We start from the raw sequence: 18,928 nt of genomic DNA, 5'->3' as shown, positions 1-18,928 counted from the left end.
GTCCCCGCTCTGTGTGTCTGTCCCCGCTCTGTGTGTCTGTCCCCGCTCTGTGTGTCTCTGCTCTGGCCACCGACCAGGCTTTGTGCCAGGCTCAGACTGCAGAAGCAGTGGCCTTGCTTTGATGGGGTCTCTGCACAGGGAGACAGCTCTCCTGTGGCTTCAATGCTTGCTGTGCCATAGCACTGTTTTGGGGGTCTCTCCATTGCTGGAGACCACCAGGAGGGAGGTTAGTTCTGGAGTGATTCAGCAACATGTGGATATTGGGGTGCTTTTGATCCCAGCAGTCTGGCCTTTTGCACCAGGAGATGCTGCTCTGTTACGGGTTTGCTGTTTCAGGGCTCACTAACACTTCAGGGTGCAATGGCCTTTTGGTTGTGATCCCTACAGCTAAACAAACATCTCTGTGGAATCTCCTCCCTCTGCACCCCAAGTTTCTCTCCCAACCCATGAACATCTGCTGGAAATCCTTTATTCAGCACAGCAGTGAGTAAGACTCAGAGATGTTGGATGTAGAGATCTGAGTTTCCTTCCTGAGCACTGACTGATTAATGAATCACAGCAAATAGCATCTAATTCAGAGCACACCAGGAGCTGGCAGGCGTAACAGGCACCTGCTCTCTTGGCTTGATAGCCCAGGATCCAAATGGAGTTGCTCCATAGCATCTTGGGTAGCAGGGATGGTCCCTGATGCTTCCTGTCAGCTGAGGTCAGCTTGGTGGGGGTGGCAGTGGAGCGTCTTTGTTCTGCCAGAACAGACAGTGGCCATCTGCCCTTGCTCCCTCAGCATCAGTCCGGGTCTCTGTAGGTGGAGTGGCACGTGGAAATCAAGGCAGGAGTGCTCTGAAGGCTGGAGAACTGCTGGGGAGACGGTTCTGGGCTCGTTTTGCTGCATTTCAGGCTCAGCAGCTTAAAAAAATACTGAAATCCCAGTGCTTCTGGATTTCCTCAGGTGCTGGAGTCCTGCCTCCAAACCCTTAGGCAAGCTGGGCTTGGGAGGCTTGAGAGGCTTCATCCTTTCTGTCTGGCCTGCTGGAGCTGGCTGCAAACCTTCTCCAAAGGATGTGACTCCTCAGGGGCAGGAATTCAAGCTCCTTCAACTGAAATTCCCAGGGCCTTGGCAGGCCCCCAGTTGTACCAGCAAGCTCAAGGCCACTATGTCACATGCTCCTCATAGCTCAGTTTTCGTGTATGTGGCCCGTGCTGTTGCCTGCCAGAAGATGTGAGGGAATTCTCTTGTTTTCTGGCTTGAAAACAGGCTCCCACTGCTCCACAGTGTGAAGCTCAGAGCTGGTTCAGAGGAGGAAGTTGTGGATCTGGTCTGGTACATCTATGCTGCCAGCCCACACTACAACAGAGGCTGGCAGGAGGCTTTGTAAACCCTCCAGGAACGTGGTGTGGGTCCTGTGGAAGGGGTGAGCCAGGGTGCAGGTGGTGACCTCCTGGTCTGGAGAGTCACTCCTGGGCAGCACTTGCCAGCAGAATTATTCTGTGTCTTGTCCATCTGTAAAAGATCTGCCTGCTTGTTTGCAGCCAGCAGATCCAGGTGCTTTTTCCTCCTTTTCCTGCTTCTGGAGCCACGAGGCCACGCTGCCCTGTGTCATGGAGTCAGCCTTCCCTTTAGGAGCCAGGTGGTGTCTCCTGCTGGGTCTCCCCAAATCCATCGCTGTTGTCTGACATCAGGGCACTGCTGAGCATGAGTGACCTGCTCTGAACTGCCCCACCTTCTCGAGCCACCATCACCTTGCACAGCAGGACAGGTAAAGGGCACAATCCCTCTTTAAACAGCTGCTGGCCAAGGATGTTGCAGGCAGAGAGGGAGCTCCTGGGCAAGTCTAGGAGCCAGGAATATGGAGGTGCTTGGATACAGGCTGCCTCCAGTGTCCTGAGTGCTCTCATCTTGTGTTTACCTGTCTGAAAAATGAGCTGGGGACAGAGATGTGTGTCACAGGGAAGGGCAGAGGGATGGCAGGAATACCACAGTGCTGGGCAGTGCAGCTGAAGCTGGTGATTGTCACTGCTGCCTGGAGAGGGGACTTGCTTTATGCCTGTGTGTGGAGGTTTGGTGCCAAAAAATAGCTCTGGATGCGACAGTAGCTCCTCTCCGGTGCCTGCTGGGGGACACTGGGAAGGGGGAATTAGGACACGACCCACATTTCCAGTCCTTGAGAGAGTCAAAGGGCTCATTTCACTTAGGCCTTGGTGTGCTTTGGGCTGGACTGTAGGAACTCCTGTGTAACCCCAGTGCAACTGGAGAACTGCACATTTTGCTGAGCAGCTCAAGGCATGAATCCGTTTCCATTTCTTGTTCCTCCCTAACCTGGGAATTCAGCAGTCCCAAACCTATTCGAGTTCTGACCCTCACAGCCAATTACTTGAAAATGACCCAAACCTTAGCACAGATGCCTCTAAATCCCTCAACCGTGGAGTCCTGCTTGGAGCAGCAAAATAAGGAAGGAGAAAGCTGAATTTGAAGATGTCTGCAGGAAGAGCTGCTGCCTGTGGGAAGTGAGGGAGAAGGCTGTGTACTCAGGTGGGCACCAAGCAGGCTGGATGCCCTTCATCTCTCTCAGGTATGAGAATGTCCCACTGCACTGAGGCTCCCTCCTCTCACAGCTGAAGCGCTTCTGAGCATGAGCTGGGGTGACTTGAGAGCAACTTCGAGCTGAGCTTCCAAACAAAGCTCCCCAGGAGTATTGGGGAGCGAGGCTTTAATTAGAAAAGACCTCCAGCCTTCTGTGTGCACCAGGGGCCGATTGATTACAACCCACTGAGTTGCTGAAAGACACTGCCGAGGTCAATGTGCTGAATGCCCTTCTTGCCTGGAGCCAGCACTGTCTCTGTGCTGTAGAGCTGGCAACTGTGTGCAGCTTTTCCCCGTCCTCCCCACCCCCTTTGCTGAGGCTCCACATCCTCTCTGGCAGCTTGTCACTTCTCTGCAGATGTCTAGACAGGAGGATTCAGTGCGTGTCAGTTATGCCTAATTCATTAAAAAAAAAAAAAAACACAACACCACCACCAAACCCTACTGAGAGCTGGGGATTCTCAGTCCTGCAGACTCAGCGCTGTCTGCGGTGCCCCGGTGCTGCCTTCAGGCTGGCTCAGAGCAGATTAATTCCATGGATCCGCAGGAGCAGCGAGTGCCTCGGCTCCCACCCGCAGCGGGGGGGGCTTGGGGAAGGGCTGGCAGGGCTGGCAGAGGGAACAGCAGAGAGGAGAGGAGGTGGGGAGAGGTGTTTGGGGCTGGGTGTGTGCTCCTCCTTGCTGCTCACCCCACTTGTGTATTCTCAGCTCTGTAAGGAGCTGCCAGAGGGCTCCAAGGTGTCCGAGCCCTCAGTCTGGGCTGAAACCACCAGATTCCCAGTCCTGGTGTCCCTCCTGAAGGCAGAGCTGGCACCAGGAATGACAGCTCCCTTTGCCACGTTATGTCACTCTTCCCATTGGTGTTTTCAGCCCTCACCCCTGTCCAAGGTGCAGCTGTAAATCAGCCCTTGCAGGACCTGCAGTTCAGAGCATCTCGTTCCCTGGTCCTGAACTGGCTTCCTCCCTCTGCTTCCTTCCAGTTGCTGACTCTTCTAGACTGGACAGGCAATGAACCTTGTATTAAAAAGGCTGAATGTGAGCTGCTGCACACTGTCAGTGTCTGCCTGAATTCCCTGGATCCAGGCAAAGCCTTACAGGGGCTGAGGAGGGACTGAACCCCAAAGCATTGTAGTGAGCAGTTTTTTCTATCGGTGTTGGTGACACTGATGTGACATGTCCTGGTGGGGACAACTGCCTGGATTTAGTGCCTGCTTTGCATCTGAGTCCTGGGCATACACAACTGGATGACTCCCAATCCTCTTTGCTTGTGTTTATTGTGGGGAAGGGAGCAGGAAAGATAGGAAAGCAATATATTTTGTAGTAGGCAGTTCCAGACCCTCTGAAAGAAGGAAGAACTTGGGATATCCAGGCTTGAGGTGTAAGTGCAGTGTATATCTGCTGTAGCCTGTGAAAACAGCCCTGGCATCTGATTATTGATGCAAAAATGCTGCTAATTGTCTGGTAGTTTAAAGCTTCTGCTTAGTGGGCTTCAGAGCCATGGAAGGGTTCCACAGAAGGGTCAGCTCAGCCAAATTTGGGGTCTCCTCAAACCCATAAAGAAGGTGAAATGTGCAGTGAGCTCAGCTGCATCTCTGGATGCTGGCACGAGCTCTGTTAATGGTCTCACAGCACAACAGCCTCTGTTGTTACTGCCAGCTCAGCTGTTTGTGTCCCTTGGCTGTGGAAGGGAAGGAAGAGTCTGCAGGAACACAGGAGCACATCGTGTCTTCCCAGCCCTGCTCCCAGGAGGGAAGTTGTGCCCGCCCCCACAGCTGGGCAGGGCTTTGCCTGTGCCCCCTTGGGCTGCCCCAGTCTGCTCCTGCCTTTGGTGGTGTGGCACGTTTCAGTTCTTTGGGGAATGCTGGACTGGAAAATGGGCTGTGGATCCTCTCAGAGGGGGTTAAAAAGGAGAATTCTGATTTCTGGTGCAGGGGTGATGGAGATGCACTTGGAAGGAGTGATTCCCGCTTGTGACTCCACTGTGATCCCCTCCTTCCCCAGGGATCCGTGCTGTTGCTCCACCCCTGGGTGAGTTCTGTGCTGTTGTGGGGGCACTGCTTTGGCTCCAGCACTGGGAGTGGAGATCTGAAGCTGCTGGGCACAACAGGGTAGCACTGCCAGCAGCCCCTGCCTGCCTAGGGCTGAGCCAGAGGAGGTCTGTAGGCAAAAACAGGGACTCTGTGCCTGGGGAATGGACCCTCAGTGCCCAGGAAAAGGGGGGACCACTCCCCTGAAAGGGAAACTGGCAGCATGGTGCCACCTTACAGACCTGGTCTGTGCTGTGACACACTGGGGTCGAGGTGAGTGCCAAGCAAGGGCTCCTTGGCTTTTCCACAGGTCCAATGGCTGCAGTTCTGTGGGAGATGCAATGATGTGCTCACAAAACTGGGCTTTGTAACTGGCTTACTGGGATATCAACACAGGGACAGGGCACACGTGGAGGTGATGGATTTAAGGACGATTGTGTGTCAGGCCTTAGGGCATGGCATGCCTTGGAGTAGGGGATGTCCTCTCATCCCCAGCAAAGCCTCATCCCCAACATCTGACCAGCTGCACAGGATGTGTCCCTGTGGTCTCCCAGCTCGCCTGCCAGACACAAAATCCCCATCCAGGCTGTCAACAAAAAAGCCATTCTCCAGGGCCTTCCTGGGGAAAGGGCAGGCTCGGAACTCCTCCCTGGAGGATACTCTGTTCCCTGTTTATTGTTCAGCACACTTCTTTTCACTCCCAGCAAAATATGTTTTTTTTGTGCGGAGAGAACAGGCCTCCCTTTGGGGGCAGGGATCATTTGCATTAATTAACAGAGCTGTTATGCATGGCCACGCTCTGTCGCATGGAAGCCAAACAAACGCCTTCTTTTTTATTCCTTTTTTTTTTTCCCCCTTTTTTTTTTGCCATAACCTCGGAGTTATTACAAGTCAGGCACCGCATCCGCTCCGGCCGACGCGTGACACGTGCATTCCTGCTGCTGTGTGCTCCACAAAAGTGGGCTTGTGTTTCCTTTCCCCCTCTGGAGCTCTGGACACTGCTTCACTGTCTCCCGTGGTCCAGGCACTGTTCCCCATTAATTACATCTTAGCGGCGCTCGTAGGCCTTCATTTCCTGGGAATGAAGTTTTAACAAGGAAATAAGGAATATTTAGTGCTGCCAGCGGGGTGGAGAGTTCAGCACTGGGAGCAGCATGAGCAGCAGTGAGGTGTTCCTTTCTGTTCCTTTTTCTCCACTGGTTATATATTCTGCTCCATTAAAGCAAAAGAGCTCTGTTGGGAACAAGTTATTGTGGAGCAGAGGGGACAGTGGGAAGTGGGACTGAAGGCGTTGTACCCAATTCAAACCTTCAACCAGCCCCATGCCAAGGCTTCAGAAGGGTGGCCCTGTCCCAAAGGGGCTGGTGGGTGGGTGAATGGCTCTTCAGAGCTGGATTGCTGAGGCTGTGGTGTGGCTGTAGCCAAAAAGCCATCAAGCAGAGCTGGTTCAGGCTGCCTGTGGGACTGTCCCCTGGCTGTGGGGATGCTCGTGGAGCCCAGTGGCAGTGGGATGGCATCTCCCTCTGGCCCTGCTACCTGCTTGGTCGCATCAGAGACCAGGTGACACAGAGGGGGCATAGCTCAGGGTGACCCTTCGCCAGTGACAGCAGGGAGGTGTGCCTGGAGAGGGGACTGAGCAGTCCCTGCTCTCCTGGCCACAAGAATCATTGCAAGGAAAAGATAATGTCACCCCTTGTCATCCTGCATTTGTACTTGCCCAGAGTCATGCAGTGACTCAGTGGCAGGGCTGGGAAGGGAGCCCAGCGCTTCCGACTCTTTGGAATCGCGTTTGATTCCTGCCGTGCCAGTGCGTCGGCCGCAGCCACCTTCAGCCTGCTGTGCCCTCTCTGTCCCTCCCCTGACCGCTGGAGCCCGGTTCTGTGCTCCTCCAGGGTGGCTAAACTTTCCTCACAAGTCTCCCAGAGCACAAGGAGAAGAAATCCCATGTTTTCCCAGCTCTTCTGCCCTGTCCTGCGTTGTGCCCCTCGCTGCTGAGGAGCTGAGAGCTCCCATCCCTCACTCCCAGCACCCAGGAGGGATGAGGCGAGTGCTTTAGAGCTGGAACATGACTTAAATACTGATGGGGACGAGTGTGCTCAGCAGTGTGTTACACAGAGAAACCAGCTCAAGCAGATGAGGAAAACCCTTGGGCTTGCAGCTAGGGATGGGAATAAAGGTGGGGAAGCACCGTCTGCCCTCTGCCCTTAAACCTGCTCTAGGAAAGGACTTCTGGAGCCCAGGCAAAGATGTTAATAACTATAAACCTCTTTTGTGCGGGCATCTCTTATGTCCACACGTGAATTAGGAGAGAGGGGGTACCCTGGGGATGCTGCACCTTTCCCAGGGGTGTAGGAGGAGGCCAGTTACCTCACGGGCCCTTCTTTCCTGTCAAGGGCACCGTGGCATCCCGCTCTCACTACTGGAAAGCATCAACAGGCATTGCCTTTGTTGTGTGCCCCTGAGCCTTCCCCGCTGACAGCGAGATGAGGAATCTCGTATCACAGAGGATGATGCAAATAGAAAAGGGCATCGCAGGCTCCTCTCCGCTCAGGAAACATGTTTATTCATCTTTTTTCCTCCCCCAGACTCTAGTACGTGATACAACTGCTACTTAAAAAAAAGGAATAGATGGCTGCATTTGTGGCTGAGCAGGCACAGAGCGGTGGGTTTCTATTTTTAGGCCCGGCACGGCGGGTGTAGGTGTGAGGGGAGGCTGAGGGGATTCTCTCGCCGCAGGGATGCGGGGGCAGGCGCACGCGTGCAGCACACGGCCTTATTTTCTATTCAAGCTGCCTTTTTCTCCTGCTCCCTCCCCCCCTCCTTCCTCCTGCTGCTCAGTCATTCCCTCCTCACTCCCCCACCTTTTGGGTGATGCTGGCACGGAGACAGTCAAACGCCTTTGGAAACAGCGCGAGCAGCCTGGATGGAAACAGTGTGGGGAGGAAACGTCTCAGCACAAATAAAATGTCCTTGTTCCCTGATTAGGCAATTTTTGTTTTTGTAGAATCACTGAATCACAGAATGGCCTGGGTTGGAAGGGACCTTAAAGATCAACCAGTTCCAACCCCCTGCCATGAGCAGGGACACCTTCCAGGTTGCTCCAAGCCCTGTCCAACCTGGCCTTGGACACTTCCAGGGATGGGGCAGCCACAGCTTCTCTGGGCAACCTGTGCCAGGGCCTCTCCACCCTCACAGGGAAGAATTTCTCCCCAGTAGCCCTGCCTTCTGTCAGTGTGAAACCATTCCCCCTTTTCCTGTCACTCCATGCTCTTGTAGAAGTCCCTCTCCATCTTTCTTGTAGGTTCCCTTCAGGTACTGAATGGCCACAATTCAGTCACCCTGAAGCCTTCTCTTTTCTCTCCTTCCTTGCTGAAATTCTAACACAGGCAAGGGGATCCCTGGAGCTCCAACCCCCTCACGGGGAAGAATTTTTTTCCTAATCTCAAACCTGAATTTCCTTCTTTCAGTTTGAACCCAAGTGAGCAGGATGACATTTCCCTGGCAGGGGCTGGTTCGAGCTGCTGTTGCACAGGGTCTTTGAGCAGTGCTGGGGGTTGTCTGGGGCTAGAGCTGTTCCTACCTGGCTAATACTTAATTTTTCCCCCCATGCCAGAACCGGTGAGAAGGGGAAAAACCCCCAGCTCCCTCCTGCAGCCATGGAAGGGGGCGTGCAGCTCCTCAACCGCGACGGGCACAGCATCTCCCACAACTCCAAGCGCCACTATCACGATGCCTTCGTGTGCATGAACCGCATGAGGCAGCGGGGGCTGCTCTGCGACATCGTGCTCCATGTGGGCACCAAGGAGATCAAGGCCCACAAGGTGGTGCTGGCGTCGTGCAGCCCGTACTTCCACGCCATGTTCACAAGCAAGTAGAGAATCCTCCCTTCCGCCCCGTGGACAGGCTCTCCCTGCCCTCCAAACCCGCTGCTCTCTGCCAACCCCTCCGCTTTCCGCCCTGCTCCCTGTTCTCACTGCCCTGCCCTATGGAATTGTGGTGCCAGTGTGTGATTTCAGTGAGGAAGTGCAGTAATATTCCTCCTTTGACTCCCTACCCTGAATCCCTGTGCCCATAACCCCTGCAGAGGTGTCTTGATGCCCCTCCTGCAGACCTGGACCCCCTTCCCTAGAGCGCACTGCTGCTCCTCCTTGCTAAGAGAGGGGCAGAAGACCCTCCTGGGCTGTGATGTGGAGGTGGATGAGGCTTGGTTAGACCCTCCTGTGGGGAAACAAGTCCTGCTGAGGGATTTTTGCTCACTGTTGTGTCTGTGTTGCCCCAGATGAGATGAGTGAGAGCCGCCAGACCCACGTGACGCTGCATGACATCGACCCCCAGGCCCTGGAGCAGCTGGTGCAATACGCCTACACCGCTGAGATTGTGGTGGGAGAGGGGAACGTGCAGGTAGGAGCTTCCCCCCCAAAACCCCTCCCTTCCACAAAGCTGTTCTGTACGAGACTCGCCTCCTGGGGACTCTTCTCTCCTTCTGCTCAGTGCTGCCAGCTGTTTTTTCCGTGAAGGCAGCTGGATCTAGCAGTGGTCAGGGAGTTCACCTGCTTCCCCGTGCCCAGAGGGGCTGGGAATGGCTCCTCAAAGCACTGTGCAATGCCCAGGTCTATTCCTGAGCACCTGCCATTCTCCTGGCCCTGTGGGGTGTTACTGGTGTCCTCCTCAGCTGTTCTTTACCTTAGTTCTCTTGGAAACAAGGAATGCTTTGTCCTTCCCTGCGCTTGTGTGCCTGAAGGTGCTCAGTAAACCTGTTCTGCTCGTGGCTTGCAGTGAGACGAGGGTGGAAACGGTTTCCTTGCCCTGGAAACTCTCTTTTCCCCCATTCTTTCCCACTGCCAGACACTTCTTCCTGCTGCCAGCCTGCTTCAGCTCAATGGTGTGCGGGATGCTTGCTGCAAGTTCCTGCTCAGCCAGCTCGACCCATCCAACTGCCTGGGGATCCGGGGCTTTGCTGACACCCACTCCTGCAGTGACCTCCTCAAGTCTGCTCACAAGTACGTCCTCCAACACTTCGTGGAGGTGTCCAAGACAGAGGAGTTCATGCTGCTGCCTCTTAAACAGGTGAGGCCCCTGACAGGAGTGTGAAGGTGTGGGTGCAGCAAAGCTTCTCGTGCTCTGTCCTGGAAGGCACAGCCTGTGTGTCAAAAGCCCAAGGAACCTGCACTGAGGGGACAGGCTTTGGCAAGGGAACATACCCAGATTCTGTGCTTTGATCCTCTCTGTTCAATGTGTGGGAAGATTGCTGTCAGAGAACTTAATCCCATGGGAATTAAGGATGGGAGGGTAGGACATAGGATAATTTTGGTCACTGGTGCTGGCCATGTGAGCTCTGAGCACACAGTCCAAGGAATAAGTCCTGCCTGCCCTGGTCACGTAGCTGTGATGTTTAATTCAGAGCTCAGCTAATGTTTCCTGCTGTTCATCGTGTGCCAGGATGGCCCCTGGCTCCTCTGCTGTGCCCTGGCCAGGAGGCACTCCCGGTCCTTGCTCTGCATCACCTGACCCTGTGTGGCCCCTCAGCAGGACCCAGACACCTCCTTTCACCCCTTCTTGGGGCAGGGGGTGCGTGGCAGTGAGGGGAGGTGCATATCTCCACCTGTTCTAACTCCATAGTCCTTGGCAAGTGAAATGAGTGCTCTGGGACCAGCCAGGGCACGCAGGTCTGTCCCATGAAATATTGAAGGGGCCTGTGCAAGCAGAGTCGTCTGCCTGATCTCACTGACGTTGATTGGAAGTGTCAGGAATTGCAGCAGCTTCAGCCACAGAAGGGGGGGGTGAGCTGGGGGATGATGACTGAGGGCAGAGCTGTCTCCACACCAGCTGCACCTGCCAGTTTGGGGGGCCCAGGGCTGTGCACCCTACAACCACCAGCGTCTACAGGAGGCAGGGCTCTGCCTCTGGCAGTGCAGTTCCTTGGAGGTGTGAATGTCTCCTCTCCTTCCCCTCCATACCAACCAACACTGCCCCTTCCACCCTCCCCTGCAGGTGCTGGACCTCATTTCTAGTGACAGCCTCAATGTGCCATCGGAGGAGGAGGTGTACCGGGCTGTGCTCAGCTGGGTCAAACATGATGTGGACAGCAGGAGACAGCATGTCCCCAGGGTGAGTGTGCTGGGAAGGTGGCCTGGATCTACCCACCAGCTCTGAGTGCCTGGGCTGGGTGGGGATACGGCTGGAGGGACAGCAGGTCCCATCATACCATTTCCAGTCCAGATTGGAAGGGACCTTAAAGCTCCTCTCATTCCACCCCACTGCCATGGCCAGGGACACTTTACACTATCCCAGGTTGCTCCAACCTGGCCTTGGACACTTCCAGGGATGGGGCAGCCACAGCTTTTCTGGGCAACCTGTGCCAAAGCCTCACCACCCTCACAGGGAAGAATTTCTCCCTAATATCCAACCTAAATCGCTCCTCTTTTAGTTTAAACCTGTTCCCCCTTGCCCTATCCCCATCCAAAGGCCTCCTCTCCCCTCGCAGCTCATGAAGTGCGTCCGGCTGCCCCTGCTGAGCCGGGACTTCCTCATGAGCAACGTGGACACGGAGCTGCTGGTGCGGCACCACTCGGAGTGCAAGGACCTGCTGATCGAAGCCCTCAAGTACCACCTCATGCCGGAGCAGAGGGGGGTCCTGAGCAACAGCCGGACGAGGCCGCGGCGCTGCGAGGGGGCCAGCACGGTGCTCTTCTCCGTGGGTAAGGCCCTGCCGAGGGAGCCCCCTCACCCACATCCCGACCCCGTCCCCGTGGGCTGGGTTTGCTCTGTTTGCCCTCCCTCCCAGGTGGAGGGAGCCTGTTTGCCATCCACGGGGACTGTGAGGCCTACGACACGCGGACGGACCGGTGGCACATGGTGGCCTCCATGTCGACGCGCAGGGCCAGGGTGGGCGTCGCGGCCATCGGGAACAAGCTCTACGCTGTGGGCGGGTAAGGAGGGCGCGGGAGGTGGCAGGGGTGTGAGCAGAGCCTGCGGAGAGAGCAGCACAGAGCTGCCCCGGGAGCAGGAGTGGCCAGCAGAGCCTCCTGGAGCCCACCTCTGGATGAACCATCCAGGATCTCTGGGGTAGCAGCTGAAAACCCCTTCCCTGCCCTGTGGTTTGGAGCCGTGAGTTCACCAGCTCTTGTTTTGGTGGTGGCCATGTCCTGGACTGGCACGGTTCCCCCCCCTGTTTCTCTCAGAATCACAGAATGGCCTGGGTTGGAAGGAACTTTTGAGGTCATCTTATTCCAACCCCCTGCCATGGGCAAGGACACCTTCCACTAGCCCAGGTTGCTCCAAGCCCTGTCCAACCTGGCCTTGGACACTTCCAGGGATGGGGCAGCCGCAGCTTCTCCCTTTTTCTCCCAACAGCTACGACGGGACCTCTGACTTGGCTACAGTGGAGTCCTATGATCCTGTCACCAATTCCTGGCAACCTGAGGTGTCCATGGGCACCAGGAGGAGCTGCCTGGGTGTAGCAGCACTTCATGGGCTTCTCTATGCTGCTGGGGGGTACGATGGGGCCTCGTGCCTGAACAGGTAGGGGATTGCCTTGCTACAGGCTCCTCCACTGCTTGTGCATGCAACGTCCTTGGTGCTGGGAGCCTGGGAGCCCTGCTCCTGACCCATGGACTGACCCCAGGGTAGATGTGTCGCAATCCAGTGGGGAAAAACCATTTTGTAGCCCTCTGCCACAACAGGACGCAGCCTTTGTCAGTTCTTCCCTCCTATTTTCCCTGTCTATTCCCAAGCTTCCTTGGGAGCTGCCCCTGAGGGCCTGTGTCAAAGAGCTTTGACCTGGGCTTTTCCAGTGTCACACCTTATGTTCCTGTGTCCCTGCCTGCTGCAGCGCAGAGAGGTACGACCCTCTGACAGGCACCTGGACATCCATCGCTGCCATGAGCACCAGGAGACGCTACGTCCGGGTGGCAACTCTAGGTGGGTGATGGCACGAGGGCCTCACGGGCTTCTGTGCAGGCTCTCTTGCATTCCTGGTGGCTCCTTTTGATGTTCTGTCCTAGTTCCTGCCCCCTCTCCCTAGATTCCCTTCGCTGTGAGTCCAGATGGCCCAGCCATCCCTCTGCCATGTCCTGCCTGCCTCTGCCCTCCTCCTCAGTCTCCTGAGTAACTGGGTTTCATCACACTCTGTAGGCAACTCCCACAACTTGTTCCCTTGTGCCCCTTCTGCTCTGGAGCAAGGGGCTGGCCGTGAATGATCCCCTGTCCCTAGAAAAGGAAGGGATAACCTTGTTAGTCCTTCAGTGTGAAAGCAGGACAGTCCTTTTGCTGATGATCCAAGTCCCACTCTCACCCAAGCAGGTGCTGGGCCTCCCTGGGGATGCTTCTCACCTTCCCAAGAACTGCCACACGGTGTCCCAGTGTCCCTGTGCCTCTCCCCTGCCCTGTTCTCTGGTTTCAGCTCTCAGTGCTGACTCAGAGCTTCCCTCCCCTCCATCACCAGCTCACACTGTGCCTGCCACAGCCGATACTGGCATTCCCCTGATCCATCCTCCACCACTAAAAATAGCCCGTCGCTCCAGCAGGGAGCACTTGCAGCTCCTGTAATGAGGAGGTCAAGAAGCAGCAGGCAGAGGAGTTCTCTGGGAAGCTTGGAGTGTGGCAGAGAAACTGCCTGATGAATGTTTCACAAAACTCCATGCTGGAAGGGGAGGGGAGCCGGGGGGAGCCCTGCTGAGAGGAGCTTGGCTGCCTGGGGCTCGGGAGGATCAGCTCATACCTGTGTGGGCACCCATAGGGTGGTACCTGTGGTGTTGTGGGACCTGTGTTGGGACAGGGACCATGTCTTTAGCTAATTCCAGTGCCTGTGTGACTGTCTTTGCAGAAGGCAACCTCTATGCTGTTGGGGGATACGACAGCTCATCCCACTTAGCCACGGTAGAGAAATATGAGCCCCAGGTAAATACAAGAGAGATTTTTATAAACTTTTTCCTTCTCCCCTCCTCTGGGGTGCCTGAAAGGACTTAAGCCACTGTGCATGACTGTAACAAGGAGTGGGTATCAGCCCCTTCCACAGGGACAGAGAATCCGGGGTGTGATCCTGAGCAAAATGAGCCACAGCTGATCCACGCAGGCTCTGAGATACCACTGCGAGATTTCAGCCACCAGAACACTCTCTACCCTGCTGGCTGTAGGGCAGCTCGAGTTCTGTAGGAAGAACAGTCCTGGTACATGCCCTGAGCTGCTTCCAGCTTCCGGCCGAGGTCCTGCACTGTGCACATCCAGTGTGGTGAATGGGGAGTGTGGCAGGCTGGGGACATGTGTTGGGCCTGAGGACTCACAGCTCTGCTCGAGCAGGGGAGATTGCTGCAAAAAGATCAGAGAGAAGGTCCTGGAGGTTTTTCGAGAGCTGTGCAGTTGTACTTGCACAGATTTGAAATAGATACAGCTCAACCCCCGTGGCCGGGCCTTCCCTGAGCCACTCAGCAGAGATTTCTGTGCTGCTCTTAATGCGGGAGAGTGGAAGGGAAAGAAGTGGGTTCCCCTCAGAAATCCTTTTGTGGGGGGAGGACCATTATACCAGGAGCCGTGTGGTTAGAGCAGGACTAATACCACAGGACCAGGGATAGGTGGAAAATGCCCTGTACACCTGGCTGGTTGAACAACCATTGCCCGTTCCCAGATCAACACCTGGACACCCATCGCCAACATGCTGAGCCGCCGGAGCAGCGCGGGGGTGGCTGTGCTGGAGGGGATGCTCTACGTGGCTGGGGGCAACGATGGCACCAGCTGCCTTAACTCTGTGGAGCGCTACAACCCCAAAACCAACACGTGGGAGAGCGTGGCACCCATGAACATCCGCAGGTAAGGAGCTGTGCCCCGCTCTGGTGGCAGCAGGAGCGGGGATCCCCTCTCGCCGTGCCTCGCTTGGCGCTGCAAACCATAAAACACAGCCCGTGCCCCCCTCCCAGGGTTTGGCTGATGCTCCTGCTGCGCTGAGAGGGGCTGGAGTGTGTGCCAGGAGGGCAGAGCAGGGGTGTTCTGCAGAGGGATTTATTCTCAGCAGTTTGTGTGGCTGTAAAGAACCGGGTGGTTCCGCTGGCTGAGGCCACGGAGATGTTGCTGGGCTGTGGGAGGATTTAAGGCTTGCAAGTCCGAGGATTTTGGGCTCCTGGAGTTTGTTATTTAGAGGTGGCGGTTCTCCAGTGGCATGAGAGTGTCAGAGTGAAGGGGAACATCTGAGAATCTGTGCTGCACTCTGCTTGAACTCCAATAGTTCATTTTTTCTGGGTGACTGTGGGGCCGGACTCTCCTTTTGTGGGGCCGCTTTACCCGAGGCGCTGAGCTCCCCTACGACCCAGAGCCTCACCCCGCTGCGCCCTCTGCGTGGTCGTTGCAGGAGCACCCACGACCTGGTGGCCATGGATGGGTGGCTGTACGCCGTGGGTGGCAACGACGGGAGCTCCAGCCTCAACTCCATCGAGAAGTACAACCCCCGCACCAACAAGTGGGTGGCAGCGTCCTGCATGTTCACCCGCCGGAGCAGCGTGGGGGTGGCCGTGCTGGAACTCCTCAACTTCCCTCCCCCCTCCTCGCCCACCCTCTCGGTGTCTTCGACGAGCCTTTGACAAAGAATCAGGACGTACCTTACCTCAAGGGGACAGGGGTGCCTGGCAGGGCTCTAGGCCGGCCCCGAGGGGCAGCCGGTCGCTGTAGGAGGGGAGCCAAGGTCCTGGTTGGTGCCTGCAGCCCCAGCACTCCTGTGAACCCCGGAGCTGTCCCCGCTCTCGGGGCACACATCGGATCAGCGCGACCACAGCAGTTAGAAATGTGCTTCCTGGACGAGCACCCTCGGTCGGAGGGCGACGAGGCGGGTGCTCTCCGCTCCGCTCAGACTCATCCCACTGCCCGCCCCAAGGGCTCATATCTCCTTTGGGGAGGGGAAAAAACTGTAAACCATTGCTGCTTCTTGGATTCACGGGATCCAGCCGGTGCCACACACGAGCACAGCCAGCCTTGGAGGCTTCCGGGAGCCCTGTGGGGCGGCCGAGGTGGGCAGCGCTCCTGCCGAGGACACGGCGAATGTGCGACCACCGCTCCTCTGAATGTCACTGTAGCCAAACTCTCTACCAAGCCTATCGTGCACTGTTAAAGACTCTGAGGCCACTGTATGGTTCTCAATGGTGTCTCATTGATGCCTTAAAATACACAAACAGAAGAATCCCAGCTAAGGGACAGGGCCTGGAGGAGGTGAGGTTCGGAGGCAGAACTGGACGTAGCATCCTGAACCCTCCAGTGTTTCCATGCTCTGCTGGCCCCCACCTCATCCCCCGAGATCCCAGCTGGCCATTGCTCTGGGGAGTCCCAAGCCAGGCAGATGGGTTGGGTGACCTTGTTGGCATCCATGCCATTGCTGTCCCACGCTCAAAGGACTGGGTGGCTGCCTGCTCTCTGCACGTGGTCCTGGCTCAGACTGGGAAAGGATCGTCCTGTTTGCTGTTCCCCTCTCTGCAAAGCAGATTCTGGGTTTATGGAGAGCTATCAGTTCTTTAAAAAGAACAGTCCAGCCTTCTAAATGAGGAGGATTGCCTGGCATTACTTCTTTTGGGTATTAATTTTTTGCCTTTTTTTATTTGAATGCTAATATTTTAGTTTTTAATGACTTCATATCCCTTTGTTTTCTACGCTACCCTGGTATTCCCCATCCCATCTGCTTCTAAGGCAGCAGAAGGGATGCAATTACTTTTCTCATTTGTTGAGGAGACGATGCCTGTGTCCTGGAAGACGTTCTCTATGGATGTGTGGGGTGTGTGCATGTGTGAGATACCAAATGTGCAGCGAAAGCAGCACGGAAGGGACCATTTGCAATTAGCGACTCCCTGGCAATTAAGCAACCCCTTTAATTAACGGAAGGTTGAATAAATTAGTGCTGTTAAGTCACAGGCCTATCCTAGACCCACCTGTGCCATGGAGCCTCTGGGGTGGTGTTTTCAGTGCGTGTGCTGTGTGTGTGAGCCGTGAACTGAGGCACAGATCAGGTGTTCTCTGCATTACAGAGGAATGACTCAACCACTGGTACCTCAATAGTGTTCAAATGTAGCACTGGAATACAATCTAACTGTTTGGAACTAATTCCTTTATCCCTTTTTCCCCCGCTCCTTCTCGTTTCTCATTCACAGAGTTCAGATTACACTCGTGGTGGGGATTTGCTGGCCTGAATTTTCAAGTGGAGAGAGATTTCTTCTTTTTTTTGGGGGGGGGGGTCGTGTGAAGGGAGAGTTTGAGATTAAACAGGGACTCCCCAGCTTAAGACAATTTTTTTGGCGGTCTGATTTCTCCTGGACTGGTGCCTGCATGTTTTGCAAGCCCACTGACACGCTTTACAAGCCCACTCACAGTGCCTCACGTTGGACACCTGAAATTACCAGCAGCTTCTGAAAACCTGAGCTGCTTCCCTCCCCAACCAGTCCCCAAGGGACCACCTGGTCTTCTCGGGCTGAGGAGACCTTTTTGGCTTTTAGAACAGACTCTAAATTTGCTTTTTGTCCCCCTCTCACTTGCCCAGCCCGTCACAACTCAGCAGCTCTCCTGTTCCTCTGTACTGCAGAGGGGTCTGTGAACATCCAGGCTCTGTGCAGGTTGTCTCTTGGTCCGTGTGGGCTGCCCTAAGAAGGTCAGATGAATCTGCTTTGTACAAAAAACCCAAAGAAATCAGTGAAGTCTGCTCCGTTTAGTGCGTGTGCCCACACCTGAGCGAGGTTCAACCCTTTCCATCCCATTCCTAGAACCAACATGAGGATTTTACTCTTCTGCTGGGCTCGTATCGACTCAAGGTACCCCTGGCTCCAGGGTCCTCTTGGAAGGAGGATCAGCCCAAAGGCCCCATGGCCATGTCAGAGGTGGAAGGTGCTGGTGCTGGGCTTGGCCTGACATTCCAAGATCCTGCTGAGAACTCAGCAGGAGTCAGGAATGGCAAAAGGAGAGCGAAGCCCAGCCAGGCTGCTGGAGGGAGCATGGCACGGCAAAGAGGGGCACTGCAGGGCCAGGGAGGAACTGCTGGAGGGGAAACACGGCTGATTTCAAACAAGGAACGAGTTGTTATAGCAGTGGTTCAGCATCTGGTCCAGCTGTGGCTGCTGTAGCACGAAGGGGGGCTGCTGCCTTGGGAGCAAAACCAGAGGGGAAGCGAGAAATGTAGCAGCTGAGGAGAATTTTTCTGCCATGTGCCCTTGGCCTCCATACACTGAAAATGGTGTGTGATGCTGTCCTGCCTCCTGAGGATCAGGGAAAGGGGCAGTGTGACTCCTGTCCCCCCCTGGTTGGGTCCTGAGCAATATCCCACTGAGCCTGTTCAGCAGAACCCCGGGGAGGAGGGGGAGCCTTTTGTGTCTCTGCTGTACTAACTATGCAGGTGCTCACTGCTTTCCTGTGCAAGAGAGAGAAGGGAGGAAAGGGCAAAATGGTTCCCCAGCAGCTTGTGGGGGTCCAGAGCACCCCGACCCACACTGTGTGGACACGAGGTGTCAGCATCTGCCCTGGGAGATGCCAGGGTGGAATCGCTTCTGGTGCTGCACGTCCCTTGCTGAGGAGGAGGAGGAGGAGGAGGAGGAGACCTCGGAGGGGGCGTGTGTCTGTGTCTGTCTGTCTGTGCGTAGTACCCTGTCTGAGGGGAGGAGAACCGTCAACTCTGTGTGTGGCTTCTCTGCCAGTCTTAGTTCGTGGTGTCTCACCCAAAACGTTTATTTGTGTGATTTCCCATGTGAGCTTTTCCCAGCGCAGGGGTGTCCCCGAGGAGGGGGGGCCCCAGGCTGTGTGTGTTGATGTGTTCTGCCCAGGGACCCCGGTGTTGGTCTGCAGGGAGGCAGCAAGGCCAGGCAGGAGCCCCTGCCCTGACGAGGGTGCAGAGGTTCCCTTGGTCCTACTGCTGGGCAGACCTGGTCCAATCCATGTCAAACCGTCGTCACTTTGATTTCTCTGTAAGTTATCTGACTTATTTATGTGGAACTCTGTTTCTCGTAATTTTTTGCACTACATGGGATTGGGGAGGGGATACAAGCAATAGAAGCCAACATGTACAATAAAGACATTTTCTTGAATACTGGATCCTGCCTCTTGCATCCTTCCTTCCTTCCTTCTCACTTCTCTGGCTCACTCCCGGGGAGGCAGGAGCTGCTCTCTGCATTGCCCTGGGCAGAGGAGGGGAAGGATCCCCAGGCAGAGGATGCTCATGGAAGGCTGATGTGCATCTGTGCCTGAGCAGCCACTGATGAGATGTGTCAGGGAGGTTTAGGTTGGATATTAGGAAAAGGTTCTTCCCCTGGAGGGTGGTTGGGCACTGCCCAGGCTCCCCAGGGCAGTGGTCACAGCCCCAAGGCTGCCAG

The 18,928-nt window shown here is 55.6% G+C and overlaps 1 protein-coding gene across 7 annotated transcripts in view; it reads left to right on the top strand.

The window, feature by feature from the left end:
- KLHL17 (kelch like family member 17) overlaps nucleotides 1-15,891 on the top strand; it is a 17,228-nt gene extending 1,337 nt beyond the window's left edge. For 3 of the 7 annotated variants that reach the window (XM_027702750.1, XM_027702746.1, XM_027702745.1), the window contains 11 exons: nucleotides 8,221-8,474; nucleotides 8,887-9,008; nucleotides 9,453-9,674; nucleotides 10,599-10,715; nucleotides 11,092-11,305; nucleotides 11,392-11,536; nucleotides 11,961-12,128; nucleotides 12,439-12,527; nucleotides 13,432-13,505; nucleotides 14,230-14,411; nucleotides 14,947-15,891. In XM_027702750.1, the coding sequence (XP_027558551.1) occupies nucleotides 8,264-8,474; nucleotides 8,887-9,008; nucleotides 9,453-9,674; nucleotides 10,599-10,715; nucleotides 11,092-11,305; nucleotides 11,392-11,536; nucleotides 11,961-12,128; nucleotides 12,439-12,527; nucleotides 13,432-13,505; nucleotides 14,230-14,411; nucleotides 14,947-15,175 (1,773 nt within the window). In that variant the 5' untranslated portion in view covers nucleotides 8,221-8,263 and the 3' untranslated portion in view covers nucleotides 15,176-15,891. Of the gene's footprint in view, nucleotides 1-4,511; nucleotides 4,609-8,220; nucleotides 8,475-8,886; nucleotides 9,009-9,452; nucleotides 9,675-10,598; nucleotides 10,716-11,091; nucleotides 11,306-11,391; nucleotides 11,537-11,960; nucleotides 12,129-12,340; nucleotides 12,528-13,431; nucleotides 13,506-14,229; nucleotides 14,412-14,946 lie in introns of those variants that run through there. The other 4 variants (XM_027702749.1, XM_027702747.1, XR_003537247.1 and 1 more) reach the window with 4 other exon arrangements.
- The last annotated feature ends 3,037 nt before the right edge of the window (nucleotides 15,892-18,928 follow it).

This window comes from Neopelma chrysocephalum, unplaced genomic scaffold, assembly GCF_003984885.1.
Source record: "Neopelma chrysocephalum unplaced genomic scaffold, ASM398488v2 Primary Assembly neopelma1_196, whole genome shotgun sequence".
Classification (NCBI taxonomy): domain Eukaryota; kingdom Metazoa; phylum Chordata; class Aves; order Passeriformes; family Pipridae; genus Neopelma; species Neopelma chrysocephalum.
Note: the sequence above shows the minus strand (reverse complement) of the source record. Positions and strands in the feature narration are given on the sequence as shown.